Raw genomic sequence first — 23,361 nt, 5'->3', positions numbered from 1 at the left:
CCCGAAACTGGCCACGGTTGAAATACGACGGTAAATTTGTCGTATCCTTTAATTTTATGGGCCATATGAATCCATTATCCGAAGTGGTGGCGTTCGCGTTAGTGGCGCATCCTCGACCCATCGCGCAAGGCGGCTCCTGGTATTGTGACGTCGGTTTATAGCCTCGTAAACCAACCGGCGGTACGCGGCATTAGAAAATAACCGGGAACGCGGTTTTCGCTACCGTTGTTCCGGTCCTGGTTGGAAAAGTATACCGCGGCTCGAGTCGTAGCCGCGCAACGACCGTTCCACGCCAGGCTGACCAACGGATCGCCAGTCGGCTATCCCGGAACGTACGTCCGACTGGAAAAAAAAAATACCCGCTACCCTACGTTTACAACCCCGTTCGGGTGGTTCGAAACTAGGTATATCTGGTTACGTCCATTACGCGATACTCGATCTTCTTACACGCGAGAAGTAACTCCTCCGAAAATTCCGACGTTTCCTCGCAAACTTCCCTATACGCGAAACGATTTCGAACGACAACCGACGATCGAGGACGCTGAAACGTTTCCAAGAGCCGAGATCGAAATTTAGCGCTGCGCACGAGCGAGTCCGATTTGAAAAATTTTCACCGAACGAGAAACCCGCTCCACGGTGTTTCCGAGTCCGTTTTCGCTACAAAAGAGGTACGGCCAGTTCGCAGCTTCGACTGCCTTTTCACCGGGTCCGTCGTAATGGTGCTCACAGTTCTCCGATTACACAGAAGAAGAAGAGGAAGGTGTACGTACACGTACACGGGGATCACGTGAAGGATAAATGGGGAGTGGATAACGAAGGTACAAGAGTACGAGAACGAAGTAAGTGCCCCCAACCCCCTGTAACATAGCGCTTTAGGACGGAGGGAGCGCCATGAGCGATGTCCTGTCGGTCCACCGCTTGCACGTAGGCCACTCTCAGAGTACGTACACTTATATGTATACACGGTATGTATACGCAGGTACGTAAGCGCAGCTACAGTGCGTTCCAAAGTTTCGTCGCTCGTTTCGAACGTTTCGAGGATCGTTGAACTCGGTGAAAAGGTTGACCGGTCCCCGTCGATAGATTCGTTCCGAATCCCTCGAAAGGGAACCGAGCGTACTTTCGAAAGATGAACCTGCATCCAATTGCATCGATGCGAAACAGAAGATGAGAAAATTGAAAACGAGCGATGGAAAACGATTGGGAAGGAATCGTGGCTGGAAAATCCCTTGTACGAGTGTCGTTCGAGATTTCGTTTTTAGCGTTTCGTTCGATTACCGATTCGACGGAAGGAAATTATCAATCGAAAGGAAAATATCGATCGGGAAGCGGTGATGACGCGGTATCGATACGGTATCGCGGTGCTTCGTTTCGAAAATCGTCGCTTCCCCCTAGCGAGCATTCGACCCCCGATTTTGGAAATACGGAATCGTGCGAGAGAGTTACGTACGGTGTACGCTTCCTGGTTTCGTTGGTACGAAACCGTGCATCGATATGCAACCTCGATTCCTGCCAGCGACAGTCGCCTCGTTCGTAGGAACGAAAGGACGCTCTCGAGACACCCTGTACATAAGCGGAGCGCGTATGTACCGATAGGTTTCTCTCGCGTATGCAAATCAGCCAACGTTAGGTACGTATTCATGGGATCTTATCCGCGTGCACGTGTACAGGGTGAATGATCTCCCAGCGAGCTACCCCTGCGAAAGGAGGAGAAATTCAAATCTTCTAGAGTCTCGCGGCGCTCACCGGGAGAAGAAGCGTATCCGGTCGAAATTATGGGAGAGTCTCGGTACGCGAACAGCCCCGACGGTTCGCGGGACCTCGCGGATGTACGTATTTATGGTGGAAAAAGAGGAGAAAACGTTAACGGGCTAACGAGAAAAAAAGAAAAAGGAAAAGAAAAAGAAAAAGATCGGGCTGCCTCGCGGCGCGCATAAGACGCGCGTAGCGCGGTAGGTGAATACCGAAGAAAACGCCCGCTCCCGATCCGCGTCCGATCGTCTTTTGTATGGCCGAACACGTAATCGTCTCATTTACGTATAATTGCAATAACGATGCGCTCGTACGTGTACTGAATTATCTCTTTATCGTATCGTGCTTCGAGCGAACGTCCCATTTGAATAAGTGGCCGTGGTGCTTTCGCTTCGTGGCCCGAAAGGGTTGATGAAAGCTTTCGCCGCGCATAAAGATAAACCGCGACGGTGACGCGCGGCGAACTCGTCGAACGGGAACGCGTTACGTACCTCTCGACGACGTATTGATTCGAAATCGATCGGTAATCGTCACGGTTGTACGTTTGCGGAAGGTTCGTTCGGTGGGCCGTCGCGCAAGGTGAAACGCGTCCAAGCGGGGAGCTCGTAATGGCCACGATGGTCCCCGGTTCTTCCGGGTGGACGTTCGAAAAGCGAGGGACGAGCGCGGAGATCGAACGGGGGGGAGGGGGCGTTTCGACGCGGAATTTAAAGTCGCGGTCGATCCGATTCGTCTTGCGCGCGACTCCTCGGCTAGCCGGGGTATCGCTCTTCGAGGGGTGGTTCTTCTTCGTTGACGTTTCGGAATAATGGGACGCGTCTTTCCTATAAATTTCCCAACGTACTATTAGTCTCGGTCGAGGCGTCTTTGGGCTCGCCGCGCGGACTATATAAACGCACGGGCGTATGTAAATAACGTCAACGCGCGTTAAAGGGGGTTCCTTCCACGGCGTAGCTATGGAAGCGGTCGAACGATCGATGCGATCCGATTGAAATAAAGTCGAGCCGGCCACTCAATCGGATCCGGCTCGAAGAATAGGAAAAAGGATCCGTCGACGACCGGTTGAGCGTTCGATGGCCGCCGTTAGAAATCTCCCCCCTCTCCTTCCACGCGGCTCGTTGGATTCGAAATTCTTTCCTAAATAGAGAAACATCGTCGCGACGAAACGCTGTCTCGATAAGAGAAACCGAACGCTATTTCGAAAGGTCGGTTTCGCGCGTTCCCTCGGGCTCCAGGGCCCGTGGAACGTAAACCGTACTCTTGTTTCCGCTATCGGATCAGCCTATTTCTCGAGCGGTCATTGTCAAACACGACGCGAGCCTCCGCTTCGGTCATTCCTATCGCGTCGTTCCCGTGCAAGCGTACACCGAGCGGCGACAATTACAAACGAGCGAGATCTCCGGACGGACAACGTCGGGACGATCGACATACACGCCATAGGTACAACACGCGTGATATCGTGACAACGCATAAAAAAGCTAACCAACTATGGCGCGGCATGGCACGACGTTGCTCGGTGCGGTGCGGTGCGGTGTAGTTTGGTGCTGTGTGGCGTGGCTTGGCGTGGCGTGGCGTGGCAGGGCTAAGTGCGAGATACATCACGGGCCACCTTCCCCGGCACTTCGGGTTCTCTCGTTCCCTTCCCACCCCACCCCGCCCCCTTTTCACGCTGACTCCCTTTCGGTTTGGTCTTGGATAACGCCAACAACACCGCCGTAGATAAAGGGTCTTCTGATCGTAAAACACTCTCGTTAAGAATATGATCCGGGCTTACCTTCGACCAACGCGGACACGAGCACCGACACACCACGAAAGCTCGGGCCCCGGCGTTCGAGTTCGAGCAACGCGGCAAAGGAACACACCGAGTCGCCCGGCCCGAGAATTACGATCGCTACTGCCCCTCTTAGATACTGCGGCGCATATCTACCACCTCGTATAACCTCGTACACCTCGTCAGCGTATAACGAACCACCGTAAACAGCGACGAGCATCCACCACGCCGCCTATATACCAAACGCCTCCATACGTTTTCGTGGCCGCTGTCCCAGACGGATGAGCCTGCCCCGCTGGATTTATTCCCGAGGACGGCCATCGCGAATCGATTATTTATCAGATGGAGGAGAACGCCCCGGGGTTGTTGGTACTGCTCGGCCCGAGCGTGCACCTCTCCGCGTCGCGCGGGCCCGGAGTCGCGTCGCTCTAAAGATAGAGACGTTTTTTCGCCCCACCACCGCCACCACCGACCGACCGACCGACCGACCGACCACCGCACCGACCACACCACCCCGCCCATCTTGCCCTCGTGGCTTTTCCGAATCGAAGTAATTTCGCGTGTCGCGTATCCGCGCGGGACGTCGTCGATTCGATCGTCGTTCACCGGTTTCTTTTTCTCCACGGCGGAACCGCCGCGAAGAAATTGATCGCCGTTTCATTTACAATTTAAATCGCGCGCGAAGAAACGGACGGACGCGTTTCGGCCATTAAATCTCCGGGCGTTTTATCGAACGACTCCGGCAAAACGATCGAAACGAAATAAAGTTATAATAATTACCATAAAGTATTAGCGGTCTCGCGTTGCCGCGCGAACGATCCGATGGAATTTTATCGAATTATCGAATCTCGGGACCGAGGCTCGAGCCCCGGGCACACGATACCGATAAGGTAGGCGCGCGAGTCCTACGCCCGTGGAGATCGATGCTTCGACGGAAGAATTACGATCTTTATCGAGCGACGATGGAGCGTCGGTGATTTATACTCGGGCCTACGGGCATCGCGGCTGGGAATCGTCTACGAGGCTACGGTGATACCGATTTCCCGCGAAACTTCCACCTGTTAAATTAAAACCGACGCCCGTGCAACGATCCCGCCCGTAGAGGGCCGTTACGCGTCGAACGCGACCTTCTCCGTAACCGTCGCGACGCCCTCGCGGATTCGAGGACCGACCAGACACCAAACTCGTCCTCTATCGACCGAACGAACCTTCCAACGCGATTTCGTTCACCGAACGAGTAAACCTTGGAACAGGATTACGTTCGAACACGCGTACCGTGTTCCTCGATGCGAAATTACAAGCGTCGCGACGGACGGAAGGACTTCTCCTTGGACACCGCGTTGCGAGGGAACGTTCACATCGCGAGCTGTGCCCGAATAAAGCGGTCGGGTATAAAAATAAACCGAATAAATTGGAACGGGTCGATCGCTCGAAAAGTACGCCCCGAAACATGGCCCATTCGCTCTTGATCGATTAATCCCTGAATAATTGGCGGGCTTCGGTGTCCACCGGAGCGCGGAGTTCAATTCGGAACGAAATCGAGTTCGAGGAAAATGCGATCCAGCTACGGGGGGACGCTTCCAGCGAATAATTATCGCGGAAACGGCGGTGAACCGGGGTAGGTGAACGCGGGAAAATGGCCGCGCCGAGTCGGAAATAATCCGAGGAACGGTCCGCGTTGTCGAAAGAGTGCTCGAAGCGTTCGCGGGGCGCATAAAAGTAACGAATCCGCGAACGAACGACTAGCGACAAAGCTAATGCAATAAAGCAAGGTCGCGTATTTCATCCTCCCGTGCTCATTGGCGCATAACATCCACCATAACCCCGCAGTGTCGAGATTTACAATCGCGAGCGGGCGAATGCGTGCAGGAATGCTCGAGGTTCTCGTCCCGCGCGCGCGAAAGAGCCTCTAGCACCGGGGCTGGTTGCGCGCCGCCATGGTGGCTTGAATTATTCATTCCGGGGGCCGCTGCGTTTGTTGCTGGTACCGTATCAGACCTCCGCGTCGCATTAACCTAAGACACCCGGCGTTGTTGCACGTAGTATCAGCAATTAGATTTCGCGGATAATACCGCGGGGCTATGATAACCGAGTTTACTGTACGCTTCGTTGGAATCTCTTTGAGCTACGGTTCTGACGACGCGAGCGCGCCGCGTACGTGCCGAGTCGTTTGTAAACCACGAACGCGAGCCGCGTAACCTTCCTACCGGCTCTTCAACCCCTTCTCTCGCCTCTCGCTCGCGGAACGTTAAAAAATTTTAACGTCCATTTATATGTCCGCGGAATAACCCGGGATCACCGGCCCCATGAATATTTAATCGTACGGGGTCGAATGCACGTCAACGATCCCCGCGGATGCACCTCGTCCCGATGAGGGGAGCCCCGCGGATTTCGTGGCCGCGCGGACACGCTCGGTCCCGTCTTGCATTTTCGAGCGGGAACCTGGCCCTGCGAAGGGAGAACCCGAACGCGACGCTGTGCGGCGCGACGCGATGCGATGCGTGCACGCCGGTGCATCGCGGGAACGGTGATTAATGCATTCGGGCAACGTAGGCCAGACACGACGGTGAGCCACGGTTTCTCCGTTTACCTGCACACGTGCACGGACGCTGATTTTCTCTCTTTCATCTCCTCGGGAATCTCGGCCGTGGCTTCCACGTATACAGACGTCTCCCGAGAGGAGGCGTATATGTGTCTACGATCTGATTCCAGGACGTTCTTACGTGACGCTAGGGAAGTGCTCCCCGGTGACCATTCGAAGCAACAAAAGAGCGAGAGAAACGCTAAAGTGGACAGCTTTCCGAGAAACCGGCAACAACATCGTGCCTCGCGCGTGTCAAACCGACTCGCTCTATGAGACGGATGCTTCAATCGAGGCTCCGACCGCTCGGTGACTTTCCTCCTCGAACGAAGACGAACCGGCGAATCGTTCGACGTCCCTTTGGTTACGTATTCGGAGGACTCGTCGTCTTCACGGGGTCTTTGTCGCGTTCCCTCGACAGTTGCCCGACAAGTGATTCCCCCGATGCCGCTAGACTTTGTCCCCGTTCAATATTTTGGGATTCGTCGAATCTTTAACGTCCCTACCGTTTTACGTCGTCGTTGCGTTCCTTTGGAAATTGCGCGACGAGCGTATCTGGTTCCCTCGATGCCTCTAGATTCGGTTCGTCGAATCACCGACACCCCTGTGTCCGCATTCGGGGACCAGGGCTGCATGTATCCGCAGGTGTTCTATGTAGATCAACGACGAAATGCATCCAACGACGTCGATGTCACCGGAATGGAATCGTCCGCTCGGAGACGCTGGTTCTTCCGCGTCGAAAAGTGGAAAGAAACGAGTCGCGAGCGAGTATGTCTCGTTGAAAAAATTCCCTTCGTCTCACGCCCCTCGTGACACCGCGTTCGTTGAATCTACGACGGTACTCGTTCCGCGTCGAGATCGCAATCGCGTTCGTCGCGCCGACGAGATATCTATCTCGTGGCTCTGATCACCGTCCACTGTTCGCGGTCTCGAAAAATATATTAGAAAATGGAGTCCGGGTTATCGATCATTCGACGCGCCAACTACGCGCAACCTGTATCGCAGTTCCGTAACGAGAACGTACGACGTATTTAACAACGCTTTCTTCCGCTCGAGAGTATCGAGCACTTCCAGAGCCAGGCGCGTCTCGATAAAATTTCCCGCGAGGAGCGTAAATCCCGGCGATGTCTATCCGGGAATAATTTTGTACAAAGTTAACTCCGGGTGAGTAACGATTACAGCACTCGGAAGTTTACCGCGCGACACGTAGGCGGAAGATTTACAAATGCGAGTAAAAGTTTCGCTAGATATACGCGCAACGAGGGATCCGCGAGCATAGAGACACAGAGAGAGCGAGGGAGAGAGAGAGAGAGAGAAAGAAAGACGCTGTAGCGTATAGGTCAAGGGACCGTATAGTCGAGCGAAGTGGTCGTCGAGTGACATTTGTACGAGCATCACGGGACCGCTTCGAAGTTCGTAAAATGCAGAAATTGATGGCCGTTACGGTGACGGTAAGAGGGACGAAATGTTAACGAGTCATCGGTATCCGTGGCTCGAGCTCCCAGGGATCACTCCTCGCGTGCGCTTACGGTACGTTCCGTATACGTAACGTCGTAATTAACAAGCTTGTAATTGCCGGTTCGGTAGCGAAACGTGCTATTTTAATATCGTTATAACGACAGAAGCGAAATCCCAGCCGATAGCGTCTCAATTAAGAGACATTAGCCGGTTCGGGAGCGTAGCGGAGACGCTCGAGGCTACGAACGACAAGAAATCCGAACGAAACTGCGATTTAACGAGTCGCGTTAATTTGCATAGATAAAACTGTACCCGGAGCAGGTGCACCGAGATTAGTATTACGTCCGGGTGAGAATTATATCGAGCGTCCGTAATCTTTCGGGCCCAGACCTAACCGTATTGACGAGAAACGGGAATGTAAGCCAATTTGTTTCGCCGCGTTTAAGAATTCAACGACGGTTTGATCCATTACGTCTCCGGACGCACCGTCGTTGCATCGATAATGCTAATCGATTCCGTGCGCGGACCGGAGACCTATCGCTTCCTAATATCGGTGCAACCGTATATCCGGCCACCCACGAAGACCGTATTGCCTCGAAGAATGTCAAGTGCGCGAACGAGCGATCCGAACGGAGGAGACACCCGATTATCCAACGATTTACACGCACGCGGCGTGTTCGAAATGGCGCTTTTCTCACGAATCAAAGGGCCGTACGGATTCAGAGTGGCGTCACGTTTGACACGGTTCTCGCGTCGGAGCGATCGCGACGATTCCGGACGAACGAGTCTGGTAAACCGTAAGAACCACCGTCTCGGCTCGAAACTACTTGCTGCGAGTTTCGCGGAGCGGCAGCGAAAATTGATGAAAAATTTCGCCGCGACTCGCGACGCGCGACCGTTCGCGGGATCGTTAAATTCGAGGACGACGTACTCGTTGAAAAATTCGCGCGAATCGAGAAAGCTTCGACTACCCTAGGAGTATCGTTCTCGCGAAAGAACGGGAACAACGGACTTGTATCATCGTCGACGAACATTAAAATACTCCGTAGTAGCGGAAACTGCGGCAGCCATCCGCGTGTAAATTCCCGTACGCAGGGAGTAGGAGAAAGGGAGAACAAGTTGGTCGGACAACGCTTGTTATTAGCGCTTTAATTGGGTCCAGTCTCTTATCCTGCAATATTCCAGGGATAGGGGCTCGTACTTGCTACCCATATGGTTGCCCTAATCCGCAGCCACCGGCGATCCCAAAACTACTGCTAACGAGACACATGTGGGCAAATTCGTACTATTTCCGGGTAACTTTTCCGAATTACGAGCCAATGGGAAAATCGTGGCAATGAAAACTCTTAACGCCACCGATACGCGCGTCGGTGAACGCGAGGAGGCGTCCGGGCAACGTCCCTGGCCGAATATTTCGCGATAAATGTTTAACGTATCTTGGCGAGTTTTCGTCTGTCGGCAATTAACCGATATACAGGGGCTAATCTCGGGCATTAACGATAACGGTGTCTACACGGTGGGTCTAAAGTCAGCTCCGCGGTGGCGATTCTCGCGAGCTCGAAACGGCGAACTGGTTCAACTGGTCGCCCCCACCCCCTTCGATTTTTCTTTATTTCAGGCTTGCTCGACGTGTCCCCTCGTCCGACCGAAAAGTCGTCGGTAAGTTTTCAATCGGTCGGCCACGGTTCGAAAGACAATTTCTCGCGCTCTATTTATACAATTAATTGGTTCCCACCCCGCAACGTTTCCTTCGGATAGTCGGCGCGCTCAGAAGTCGTATGTAAATTCCAATTTAATTGACACTGATTTAACGGCCTCGTTGTATTAATTTTAGGCGGAACTGTCGCTACAAAATGGTCAGAAGTTACGAGGATGCCGCGGCACGTAATTTCACGCTCTTAGCAAATTCTGGCGACTATGCATTTTGCGAAACGTCGACACATTTACGAGGGTGAGCATCCAGCGGCAAAAGCGTGCGTGCTAACCGTGTGTCTATAAATAAACGGTGAAATGCGGCAAACGGTCGGCTTTAATTGGAAGGTTCGAGCGCACGCAATGTTTGTTGCGATAGGTTTCGTTCAGGAATGCAATTAAAATGGTGATCTCATCGAATCGTAAAAAAAACCGTTTCACGGACCGAAGAAAGCCTCGTGCTCGCCCGCGTCCGTGCCCGCGCCCGTGCCCGTGCCCGTGCCCGCGAAACCGACGAGTTGTCAATCGCGGACCCGATCGATCGAAATATCGTCGACCTTGGACCAATCTCGTCGCGACGCCGTTCGTGAATCGACGAGACGCGCAGGGGACAGCGAAAACGTTCGAGACGACGAATCGTGGAAATCGATGCCTCGATTCGATCGGAGAACGGTCTTGCGTTAAAAATAATGGAGGGCGAACCGTGACTTCTCGTGGATAAAACAACGAGGAACTCTCGATACGTCGAACGGGTCGATCCGGACGAGACAAGAGTCAAACTTTCGAGACTCGTGCATTTGCAAAACGTTCTCGGTTCGGTATTCTAGTAAATAATAATTCGTTGTAAATTTATCGCTCGACGAAGGTTACGTCGACGGTTAGCGTCCAAGTACGACGACGCGTCATTGGTAATCTTGCCAAAACGAAAAACACGGATAAAGGATCAAATGTTTTAAATACTCTCGAGTCGCGCCAGATATGTCCCGTGGAATAAATATTAGTTACTTTACGATCGTTTCTCGCGTCTCGCGGACGAACAAAGTAGACGACTAACGGGTCTGGCGCGTGAATCTGGACGGCGGAGCGCGAACGGGTACGTCTCTAAGAAATGGACGAAAGTTTCTCGAGATTTCGTCCCGCTGGTGGAAAAAGCTCGTCGGTACCAGTTTCTCGAAATATCCGTACATGCGCGAACAAATCGCGCGAAAATCGTCTCGATCGAGTACACGAATCACCGAAAAAGTTGCCTTTGAAGCTTCGCGCGAGAAGAGAAGGAGCGTTTCGCGCGTATCGGCCTGATGTACGCTGCCCGGAGACTCGGAGGATTTAAGGGTCGAGTCGCGGTGTTTGGGCTCGCGTTTCGGATTCGCGGTGCAAAGCTGGCGGAGAGCAAGTGCGTGTACTGGATGACGGGAGGAAGAGGAATAGGGAACATAGGACGCATTGGCGTCGAAGGTGTAGGGATCGATGTTGCCGCGTCGACAACGGTTCGGTGTCGGGGGAGTAACGTCGAACGAGCCCGATCTTCGCCGCGCGAGCCGAGAATAATACGTAAATCTCCGCGAAATCTCGAGGAGGAGAGTGCGATCGAATGATCGAAGTTGAAAACGGTGGTAGAAAACGGGTGGTTCGCGTCGTGGTGGCTCGACACCGTGGTAGTCGAAAAGGCAACCGATTCCCTGTAAAAAATCTGTCGGTCGGCAGTGATCACGGTCGAGGTCGTATAGTATCCGGAAAGTGAGGAGAGCGCGTGTACGGTGTTACAGAGAGAGGATGGAGCCGCGTCGAGAGAGTGCAGAGAGACAGAAATTGAGGGGGCACACCCGCTCCCTGCGGCCATCGTCAATCAGAATTCCGCGAATTAGCGTTAACGGGCCGTTATTGCCGCGTCCATTTGGCTAGTGTACAGTTTGGGTCGTGGATATGAGCCCATAGATTCCCCATATTCTACGCCGTATGGGGCGATGGTGCTGCCGCGCATAGCCCACCGGAATCCGGTTAGTTACTACCGCGTGTTATGGACCGCCGCGCGCTATTCCCTCTCGCCGCCGCCGCTGCTGCCGCCGCCACCGCCGCCACCGCCGCCACCGCCCCCTACCGTTCCCGCGTCCCCCGCGTGCTCGGGCGCTCGATTCGCTCCCAGTTTCTCTCTCCGTGTCTCTTTCTCGCCCCCGTGTATCCGTGGAAAGCTCCACCCTGCCGACGGGCACAATGGGAATGGCCGCGGCCTCTCTGCCACCGGCTTTATGCATCTATCGATACCTATTTACCCATTCGCGCAGGAGCAATGCTTCCTATTTTCCATGGATAAATGCGTGCACCGGGTAGGTACGTATGTACGGTAGCTAGGTAGGTAGGTACGATGCCACCACGGCTGCGTGCCGCTAAGCCGTCGTTGAAACTCTTTCGAATTAACCGGGGGTGGGGTGCGGGGAGGAGACACAATTTCGACTCGAGGTCCGAATGGAAATAACGACCCCTCCCTGGTCCGGTTGGCTTTGATCTAGGTTACGTCCCGATTCGGCGCGGGAAACAACCGTTTTCCTTTCGAAGATTCGCGCGCGTCTAGACCGAGCGTGGACACGCACTGGCTAGAGCTAGCTACCTATGCGTCGTCCCCGCGTTTAGATTGACTCCATGAAACTTGCAGGCCGGTGCATTCCGTATGAATGATTTTACAAACAACGGGCGACCAGTTACCGGGGACGCGCGTTGTAACTGGTCGAACATTCGGCCAGTCGCCTCGGTAACGCGATGGAAATGATTACTATTTATGCGCGGCTGCGGGCATTACGTTACGTTGTAATTCCGTTGCATTAGAACGAATTATTTATCGGGTAGTGCACGCGCGAATGCATTAGCGGCTGTTGCCAAGTGGCCCGGAATAAAAGGAGGTGTGGGTGGGGGGAGGGTTGGCGAGAGAGGGCATGTCTCCGAAACGTACGCGGTACACGGCGCGTAAAAGTCCCCCCGCGTAACGGCCCGAAACAACCAGTTTTCGATAAATGGAGGCGAGCGCGCGCTCGAGAGAGAGAAAAAGAGAGAGAAAGAGAGAGAGAGAGAGAGAGAGAACGCGGGCGCATGGTTCTTCTCCGAATATCGGGTTGCAGAAGAAAACCGAGATAGCGATGCTTTGTTCGTCCCGGTGCCGAGGAGAGAAATTGCGCAATGAAACAGGAGCCTGCGTAACAGACGCTCGAAAGAAACCATCTGCGTCCCGCTGTGGCACTCGCCTCGGCAGCAATCTTAAGCGATCATTGCCTTGTTTCAAACTTTTATGCAACGAGTTACTCTAGCCACCGATAATTCCCGTCACGTCCACGGGCCCTCTCGTATGATCTGCGACCGTACACGGCGTCAGTCTCTCGCGTTGGATGTCTCAATCCGAGAAACGAGCCAACGAGCGAGCGGCGATGGCGGCAGTGGCAGCGGCGGTGGCGGTGGCGGCGGCGGCGGCGGCGGTGGCTGGGTTCAAGGCAATTTGCAACGCGCCGCGACCAAGAAAAACCGATCGTGTATCGTGCATCGGGACATTCTTCGCGGGCGAACCGCAACGAAGAAAGACGCGAATAAATCCACCGTTCCCGCCGGAGGATCTAATTACCCCCGGTCACAGGTGCGCAAGAAACTAACCGCGATCGATTACGGTAAAGGAGTTTGCGATCTTACCTAAGAGGACGTTCAACCCCGAGGATCGTCGGCGATCAGTTTCCGGCCAGAAACGATATCGAAATTATCTAGCGAGCGCACTTCCAGCCGAAAAATATAATACGGAATTCGCGCGACGACCGCGCGACCGACCGCTTCAACGTCGGAGAGCAAACTCCGGATACCGTCTCGGTGTTCGCACCGGTCGGTGGCTACTTTTTCCCTTTTTTTCTTCCCTTTTCACTTTTTTAAATCGCGCTGTTTACCTGACTTGCCGAAAATTGGGTAAAATCACCGCGACGCCGACGGTCGAACGCAATTTCCTTAAACAGCCGGTGATTCTCCACCGTCGCTCAAGGACTCGCAAATGTCCTTCGTGTTTTATACTCCTTCTGCTTTCGTCGCAGTCACCTTTTTTCTCTCCCTCTCTCGCTCTCACGCGTTCCGTCTCCGTCACTCTCGCCGTTCGACGTGGCCACAAAAAGAGCTTAAAAAAGTGTTCGTAACCCAGCAGCAGCAGCGCAGGAAGGCAGTTACGAAATTGCAAGGAATTTCAAGGCTGCTCGTAAAAACCTCGGGAAAGAATAGCTCGGGTACCGCGTTTCCTGCAATAGTGCGGCTTTTTCCTCGACGGCGTCCGAAAGCGGAGTGGCACGGGACGGGGAGGGAGGGGAGGCGAGGGTTGGACGGGTCCGAGGTCTCTCAAGGGTTGTTAAAAACGGGCGCTTTGGCTAAAAAAGCATTTAACGGGGTGACAGAGAGGGTGTTTATGGCAGGAATACCCATAAAGGGTCATAGCCGACATCGGACCCCGTGGGGGGTGTACGGTAAAAAGGCAAAGCTGCAAGGTCGTTGCGCTTCGACTCGTTGAAATCAGACGCCTCGCGATTCGCTTGACCTCGTAAACCCTCGAAATTCCGGCTTTAAGAGTCGAACTTGTTGTTTCCTTCGAGTCTAACGACCCACCGGCCGCTCCTCCCTGACTTTTTCACGTTCGAATTACAAATGCCAGCGCTGCTCGTTTCACCGTGAAGTATAATATCGTACACGGTGTTCATCGTCGGAATTAAACTGTTACGCATTGTTGATATTTTAATTTAACGCGTACAAGTGTCGTTAAGATATAACAGGTTGCACGAACTCGAAGACCGGTGTAGCTAAATTGTTTTAACAACCCCTTAGTAGATTGTTAACTCTTCGCGGACGGGTGTCAGGATACAGCCTCGCCTTTTTATGTTTACGCGTTTTCTACCGCGGTGTAATATATACGTTTTATCGTTATCGTTACTCGTGTATCCAGTAACGTACTTTTTTTCATCGTTTCGAACGCGAATTCGGAGATTCTCGACAACCCCGTGGCCACGAATCGATACGAATTTATTTCACCGTCGCGCGTGAAAGAATTCGCGGAATGAAAAAAAAAAAAGAAAAGAAAAATACAATACATTGCGCATTGGACGAAGCGATCCACGTTTACTTCGAAACGGTCCCGCGTTCCGTCTAACGTCCGTGCTCCAAAATGTCCGACCGCGACGGATTAAAGCACCGATAAAAATAGAAATTAATAGCCCGAAGTGGGGGAATAAAAATCTTGCAACAGTCGCAGTTTCTTTCGCCGTCGAGGGTCTCGATCCGTCGGGATGGAGCTGTACTCGACCGCGAGATACGCCTCGCTTTTCCAACGATACTTTTTTTCTCGATTCACCCGCCCTTTTCGAACAAATTCCGCACGCACGGTTAACAAATATTTCCAAGTAATCGCGCGACGCGTTCCACGGTCGAGATTCCTTCATAATTCATCGTCGCCGTTATAATTCCGTACAACGATATTTACCAACAGCTCTTATCGTCGTTGCGCAAAAATGGCGATAGCTTTTGCATAAACATTCGTCGTTGCGCGAGTGTATCGGTCACTCGAGTAGAAGGAGCGCGGGCAGCGAGCCGTTTATGGAAAAAATTGCCCGGTTTTTTTCGTAAAAAGGGAGCCACTGCGACGAAAGATCGGTTTACGACGAGGACACCCGTAAAGGGTCGCAATCGGATAACAGGTAAAGTCTACAAGACCAATCCGTCGGAAGTGGCCATACCGACCCGTCGGATCCGGCCTGCGACTGAAACTAACCGTTTATGCTCGGCTTGACCTCGTAAACCCTACAATTGCCCATTTTGGGGTTTCTGCTTTTTTTTTCGCTTCCCCCGTGTCCCTCGTTGAAGCTAGACGATTTTTTTTCCTCCGCTGTCAAGGACGACGTCCGTTTTGACGATGAGCAGAACCCGTGGGGTTAAGCGAACAAGAGTTAGTTCGACTTTGGCCAACGCGCCTCCAACATCATCCTCGCGTTTGCTCTGCCAGAAAATCTGCCCGTTACCGGTGATATCGCCGTAATCGTTTTATCGTTTCAATTTCGGAAGAGTTCGCTGCGATTTGGAACACGCCATCGCGTGTCCAATCTAGAACCTCGAGACTGCACTCTGGATATAGGTGAGTCTTTTTACGTTTCTTTCGAGTTCCGATACCGAGAGCGCGATGAAAATTAAATTAACACCGTATCGATTGTCAAACGGGACCGTGCTCGCCGGTGTTTAAGCGCCATTTTGTTTCTACGGATACCTTCGACGGTCTCGCGAATAGACTTGAGAAATTTTGGAAAATTCGTAGTACGAGATTCAAGTGTTCCTTGATCGTCAATCTCTCGAATCTCGAAAGTTAATGACGAGTCATTACCCGATTACCGAATTATTCCGCAGTTTTCAGTGGCTGCTTGAACAGTTTCAGAAATTCCCAAAGGTTCATAACGTACGAGATAGGAAACTCTTGGTGGTTGATTTCTCGTGTCTCGAAAGTCGATAACAGCTTCGAGGATCGTTCAGTGGCCATTGATTGAAACGTAGGTTCTCTGGTGCGTTGCAATATCATAGAAGATTACGCACGGTAAACTCATTTTCGCGCTTCAATAACCGGGCTTGTCTCGGAATATTTTGCACGAAGGACGGTCCACAGTATCGGAGTGGCAGCGCGAAGATAACGTGTGATTATCGGTGACGTATGGTCGTCGACGAAACGACGCCGCGTCGATCGTCGCTTCCGTGAAAAGTGTCCCACGGATGCGAGGATAATTATGGTACTCCCGGCGTGGAAACGTTCGGTGGAAACGGACGTTAATAATATACCGGGATAAGCTTAATGGATCATCGGGATGGTACGAAAAAAAGACAAAACTTGCTAAACTGCAAACGCGCTCGCCGAAAAGAAAATCGACGAGTCGCGGAAACTACGAAAGACGGTGTTTCAAACTTCGGGGAGTTCGCCGAAAATTAAACATCGTTCCGAAAAATCTTCGGGGACGCTATACCTCGCGATTTTGTCAAGTATCCATTGATTTCCAAATCGATACGATCATTTCCTTCGAAGAAACTCTATTTTCCGCACGTTCGAAACAAAAGTACCTGCAAACCGAGCTTCGTTGAAAAAAAAAGTCCCAAGAAATCCTCGCAAAGCGTTTCGCAACCTATCGAACCACCGATCGATTTCGAACGTTTCAATTTCCCATAAATTTCTTCTCCGGCGAGCGACACGTATTTTTTCGCGTATTCGGAACGATTATTTCTCCCGTAGCAAAGTGCCAAAAATTGCATAAAGCGGGAGCCGTGACAAACGCGTGTTTGTACACGGCACAAGTAGAGGTATAGCAGGACCGTTGGCGTTGAGGCAGGTCAAGAACTCGTTGCCATATCAATATACTTAAGTGAAATGATACGAGGCAGTCGTAAAACCCGACAGTAATGACGCATTAGGGGGTTGCCGGGCCGATTTAGTTGGCTATCAAACAAAAGGCAACTTTTACTGAATCCGGCCGAGGCGGAGGCGCGCGTTTTAAAAGGTTCGGTCGAAAGAGAGCGCGCCCGGCCATTTATACCTGACGTTTTATGCGTTTTATAGGTGCGACGTGCGTCTCGTGTGCCAAACGGCGCATAAAAGCGCAACCAGATTGCTCGTTCGCCTCGTTACCGCGTTACGGATTATTCTTAAAATTTCACACTTCCAAGTCGACGGCGGGGACCATCCGGCCGACGATTTCGCGATTAATTTCAACGCGAGGGGAAAAAGGAGTCCGCGCCCGTACGCCGTACTATTTATTTATTCGGTTCGACTACAACGAGTATACCTCTAACGACCGTGAGACGCATTCAATTATCCGCGTGTTTTATTAGCCGCAATTTTAATCGATTTCGAATAAATTTCTACGCCAAAGTGCTTCCACGCGTTGCTGCCAACAGGAGTTAAGTGATATTAAATTATCGGACGATCGCGATATTAACGGTATTAGAAATTGATGACGGTAGCCACATACCGTGAATAATTACACACTTCCCGATACTCGAACTCCGATTCGCTTTTTCCCATCGCAAATCAGATATATTTGGAATAAGCCGCGGACCGTCAGAAAGAGGATACCGTACGATACGTATCGATAAAGATGCATCGATAAAGACCAGAGACAAATACGAAGCGGTACCGCGGGACGATTCGTTTCCAAGTTGTCGAGATCGTTGGCGGTTCTTTTTTCGACGAATTTTTACATCGACGAGAGAGGAATCGTTTAATTTTTTTTTGGTCTAGGCAGCGATTTAATTATATTTTTCGGCGAAAATCTAACGTTCTTTTTGAAACGAAATTGTAGGAGCAATTAGGACGAACGGAATCTCGGATTCGTTAAAGTTCTATCCCGTGTTTGTGGAGTTACCGCGATCTTAATTTTCGGTATCGAATTAATGTCGAAACGAACACGGGAAACTGAGTTGAAACAAGAAATAACGAAGAAAATTCACGTCAAACGTTGAAATTGTATATAGGGTCGTTGCGTTCGCTTTGATTCCATCTACGTTGCGTGGTAGGAAAACGTGTAATTCCATTTTTAAAAAAAAAAGGGAATAATCGCCTTAATAATTTCGAGGAAAATAACCTTGCAAACTTCCTGTTGTGTCGTGTGTGCCCCTTGGAAGCGTCCAGTTTCCGTTAATATATTATTTTTATTACGTCAATCCAACGCGAGATATCAAGACGGCCCGTTTCTCGCGAACCGCCCCGATATTCATCCTGGCTGAAATGTACAAAACGCGACACATTTTTTTCGCGGCACTTTCGTCGACGGTGAACGACGAAAAAAAAAAGAAAAGTCACGGTGTTACGCACACCGCGACACAAAAGTATTTACAACTATGTTGTACCGACAACGAAGTGTAACAACGGCACGCCGCATACTTCTCCCAAGGAAAAAGGACGATGAATATTTAGTACGATAGCAACAATGGATTATCAACGCCGTGAAGCGTGACCTGGATAATGTTTCGAGCAACATTCGAAATCATAAATACGGGCGCGATATAACGCGAGTAAACGTGCTTTTCCTCTGGAACGAGGAATGCTTTCAATGCACATGGACACCGGAACAACCAGCCTTCGTAAACCTGACAATTAGGCGGCCGTTTATCACAAGGTGCCGTGCAATCTGTTCTTATTAGTAAACGTCTACCGGCGAAAGATCTCGCAGAAATCTATCATTAACGAGCTGATTAGATAGACTTTTGCGAAACAAGGTGCCCCGCCGATCTCATTACGATCTCGCACGCAGTCGGTGTATCGACCGTACGCGACGAGAACTTCTCTGGATTTACGGTCGGTTCCACGCGCGCGAAAAGGAAAGACAGAAGGGCGAAAGCAACGGCCGAGATTGATGGGATCAATATGCAGTAAGTCTGAACAACGCGTACGGAGGCTAATGGCGGAGACGCGACGGGAAAAACTGCAATATTTCTGGCGTCCCAGGAATACTTTCGCGACGCGGCGACGATTACAGCTTCATCGAGCCGTTACGGGAAGAGGGAAGGAAATATAATTTCGGTGGCTCTGGAGGCGTTTCGAGGTTCTCGCGAGACTGGACGAAAAATCAGTGGTGTAGAGCCCCGTAGAAAGACGACGGGAATGTTCGAGTTCGGCGCGAAACTACACGGCGTTACGTGACTCCGATGGGCCACGGTTTACGCGCTTGAAAATTACGAGGCACGAATACGAAATTTCAATTCGACCCCCGGGGCGGGCACCGGCAACAAAAAAACAACGGAATATCTCGATGCCTATCGATTTTAATTCGATCCTTACAGTGGGAATAAAAAAGGGCGGGAATCTCGATTCTTATCACCGTATATGCCGATGTACCGTGATACGACGGGACTGGTTCTCGCGGTGCACGCCCAGCGTCAAAATTCGATTCGGGCACAAGCACGGTTGTACGTTCCGGGTAGTTCGCGGATCGAAAAATACAACCGAGTTTGAAATACAAGAGCGATAAATAGAAACGATTATCGCGACGGATACGCGCCCGATGGCACGTATCGGGATCAAAGTTTCGTTAAAACGGACCGCGATCGGAGCAAATCATTCCCGGTACCCATAAGAACGCGCGAAAAATTGTCACGGGGCCCGTAAAAAAAGTGCCTTTGGCGAATAAAATTTTCAAACGCCCCGACGCGACTCGGCGAGGTCGATGGTCGCTGCGAGAGAGAGCCGAGTGTCGCGTCGGTGTTCGGAAACTATAATTTCGCCGTATCGTTTATTAATTGCTCGAAATGCGCGTCAAATTAGTTGAGCCCGTAAACGATACGTCACGTATTCAATTTACAATGATGGCGCCCGCGATGGAATAAATTAAAGCGGTCGCGATACTATCGTTCGCATAATAAATGCCGCGTTATCGAGCGCATACATCCGCGATATTAGCCCGGCGATGTACACACAGGCTTGAAAGCGAACCGATTAATCGGCGAAATTTTTCACCGAACGAGCGACGCGCCCGCGGATTAATGAATTTATAAAATATATAGGCGCCGTATTGAAAACCCGTACGATTCCCGGAACGGAATTGATGGCCGGCACGCCAATTACGCGGGCAGAAGTTACAGAAAATTCACGGTTGTTTTAACCTCCGTACGATAAAATTCGTACGGGACGGTGAAATAGAATCGCGCGTTGGAACGGTGGTAGGGGATGAGGAAAGGGAAGGGAAGGGCGGCGTTGGCGTTACGTCGCGCGGCGTTTCCGTTATTCTCGTTAAAAATGAGGCATACGGTGAAAGAATACGGGCAACCGTGGAGAAAGGAATTATTCTACGCCGAAAAGGATATTGCAAAGTCGGGGGAGCGAGAGATTAAACCACGCTTCGAATTCGAATCTATAAGTGTTTTGCTCCTCCGGGAATCGGGCGGCGGCACGTGTCAAAGGGTGGAAGAAGAAGAAGAAGAAATTCAGCGACGCGAGGTTAACGCGCAGGCGCGGACCGAGACGGAGCTACTCGGCTACTCTGGCCGAGCGAGCGAGACGCCAGTTGCAGTCAAGATGGCTGCCCTTACCCCCACCCTACGAGTATCTCCCACCGCGACACGAAAGCGACGCGACGCGACGCGACGCGGTACGGCGCGGCGCTCGACGCTCGACGCGCCTGTCTCGAGGAGAACCGAGCCGGCATCCTCCGCACACCGCCGACCAGAAACGGGTACATACGATCTTCGCATACTGTTTCGTCTACACTTACCCCAAATATTTTTAAACCTCTTCCTCCTCTCTCTTTTCTCTCCCACCTTTTTTTTCTTCGCGCGGCGAGCGCGGCCAACGTCGCTCGCTCCCGGCTTTTCGGCGGTTTCGGTCACTCCCGGGCGCCGCGGTTTCGTACACGCGGAGCTTTCGAAATCCCCCGTCATCGTTTTCTCGTCGCGGTCGATTTTCCCCGAAAAGGCACGCACCGAAAATGTATCGTCGCGCGACGCTCGCGGCGACGCTCACCGCGCGCGGCGCTGCTCAGACTCCGAGGGGTAGAGGAGACGCGACACGGAGAAGGGGAACACCGACAAGGGCGGGTTGCCGGAAAGATACACGTAAGGGGGGAACGCCGAAATTTCGAATCTCTTCCGTTCCTGCGGTTCAAATAACGCGAACCTTCCTCCCGTTTGAAATTTTCCCATCGCTCGAGTTCATGTTCAGGTTTCTTTTTTTGTTTTTTTTTACAGCTCGCGAAACGAGAATCCGTAACGACGAATCGCATCGATTCTTCGCTACGGAATATCGCGCAACTCGTGAAAGAGCACCGTTTCTCGAAGAGCAACGATGGTTACTCGTCGAGGAAATATTCCACGTTGATCGTTCTCCGTCGTTGGTTCTTTTACGAGCGATTCTTTCGATCGTCCCGAAAGTCGGTACGCGTCTACTGGAACGGCCGGTGCGCCGTGATAGAGGTTCGCGCGTAAAAGCAAAGAATATCGATCGTTCGGGGCACCGTCGAACGCGTTCCGTTCGTCTTTCGGAGTCTCGCGAAAGATTTCCTAAATCGCGGCGTTGGCGGCGCCGTGGTAACCGAGATTCTCTACCTGAGAGTCGAAGAGGCGGTCTGAGGATAGACGAAACTAAGGATAGGTGGAGGAGAACGAGCACCGCGGGTGCAAGGAGGACGACGTCGCCGGAGGCTGCGACGGACGAACCGCGCGCGGAAGGTGGAAGGAGAATCCTAAGATGGCTGCCGTGCGAGCACGGTGGACGCGTCGCGTGCTACGGCAACGTGGGTGAGCTAACGGGTGCCCGAAGTGGAAGTGCGAGCCGTAACTCGGTGATTTTTCTCGGGAGTGAATTCCATTCTTGTCGACGAGTTTCGTTGAAAACGTTTTTCGTAAACCGGCAGAAACGTAGCTCAACGCACGGCCACGCCCTTGGCACGAGCAGCCATCTTGCTTGTCAGCTGAGCGCGATGCACCACGGTAGTCAGTGTTGCAACCTTAGCAACCATCGCGCGATTTACACTGCTCGCACGCCTTGCCAACATTGGCTGACGCTACTCCACAGGTACTTGAAATATAATTTCACTTTTTCCGTTCGCGTTCGAATCGAATCGTACACAGACGAATCGAGATGCCACGATACGAAATTTATTTCCGTTTCGAACATCGCGACGAGCATCGTCGTTCGTCGTGCGCGCGCGAACCTCGAGGGGAACGCTAGCGAGCAACGCTTCGCAGAGAATATTTTTTTTCCACTCGAGATCCCACGATCCTCCGTCTCGGTGGACGAAGAATTTGTAATTCTCGCGTCGTACCGAAGCGATCCGAAAATCGCGCATAATTTCCTAGGGACATTGGGCGAACCGCGCGTCCTAACGTAAACGTGTACTCCAACGGAGGGGATAAATCCATACGAACGAACCGAGCGGAACAATGAAACGTTGGAAACTACGAGCTCGCTAAAAATAAGAAATGCGTACAAAATAAAGCTTTCACCGCTACACATGTTTTTTTCCTACAGCACCAACATTTTTATGCGGTTCGTACCGTTTACAAGCTTCTTTCGCCGTCCACCGTTTTCCCGTATTTCGTGCTCTCTTCGGATATCGCGTCGCTCGACCGACTATTCGATCGTTAATATTTTGTAACGTAACTTCGCCCCGTTCGTTGTCGTCGATTGTACCGCAACGAGCGTTCTCGCAACGGTGGAAGAATAGCGAAACGATATTTATCGGGATTACACGGGCGATTTATTCGTCAAGGGAATTCAACGGCATTTCTCGGGCTATTTCTTCGATTGTATTTTTAACCGTTTCTTTATCCTTATGGCGCGGTCGGCGTAGTTTTTAAAAATAAACGCGTTTGCGCGCTTTCTTTTTTGGCGAAACAGAAGCAAATAATCGCGACATTAAGCCGGATTACGTTTGTTGATTTATCCATTTATTTTCACCGGTGCAAGGGAAGCCCGATATCATCGCATTTTAGCAGACCACGAAACATATCCACTTACACTTCATTGCCTATCAAGCTGAGAGTACTTTAGCTTGAGTTTCATGCTGCCTCTCGTCTCCGCGGAACTTATAAACGTGTTATATATCAGATAAATGTTTTCCCCTCGCGTAGCCACCGTCGTGTTTGCTTACAAGTAGCAGAAAATAAGCCTAGTAAATATTCCCCGATCTCGGATAAACTCATCGACAAAATTCCGGTAAAGTTACCGATTTTACGATCCCGGTGCGTTCCTCGCGCGCGAATTTCACACGGTTTTTTATCTTTTGCACCGCGTCGAGCATTTTGCCGCCCGATCGAATACGAATTTATTCATCGGCGAAACGTATCGATATCGGTGACGCGTCCGGGAATATATTTCCGATCGGGCGAAACGAAAGAGTGGCTACAAGGAATCGCGTACAAATTTTTACACCGCGTTTAACCATAATTCGAGCGCTTCGCGATCGCGTTCGATCGCAAACACGAACGAACACCGTTGGAAAAATCTGGCTAGAATTGCTTCATCCGAACACGAACTTGGTAAATGGCTATCTGTTGCGGTGAATCTGGATATTAATCGACGGTCAGGTATGTACAGCGAGAGAGAGAGAGAAAAAGAGGGAGATAAAAAGAAAATGAAAGGGGT

General features: G+C 51.6%; 1 protein-coding gene across 1 annotated transcript in view; it reads right to left on the bottom strand.

Moving 5' to 3' along the window:
• The window catches only part of LOC143144948 (uncharacterized), an 87,570-nt gene extending 66,913 nt beyond the window's left edge, over positions 1-20,657 (bottom strand). The window contains exon 1 of the mRNA XM_076307829.1: positions 20,492-20,657. Coding sequence (XP_076163944.1) covers positions 20,492-20,657 — 166 coding nt within the window. The remainder of the gene's footprint in view (positions 1-20,491) is intronic.
• Between the last annotated feature and the right edge of the window lie 2,704 nt (positions 20,658-23,361).

This window comes from Ptiloglossa arizonensis, chromosome 3 (genome assembly GCF_051014685.1).
Source record: "Ptiloglossa arizonensis isolate GNS036 chromosome 3, iyPtiAriz1_principal, whole genome shotgun sequence".
Lineage (NCBI taxonomy): Eukaryota > Metazoa > Arthropoda > Insecta > Hymenoptera > Colletidae > Ptiloglossa > Ptiloglossa arizonensis.
This window is presented reverse-complemented; position numbering and strand designations above follow the sequence as displayed.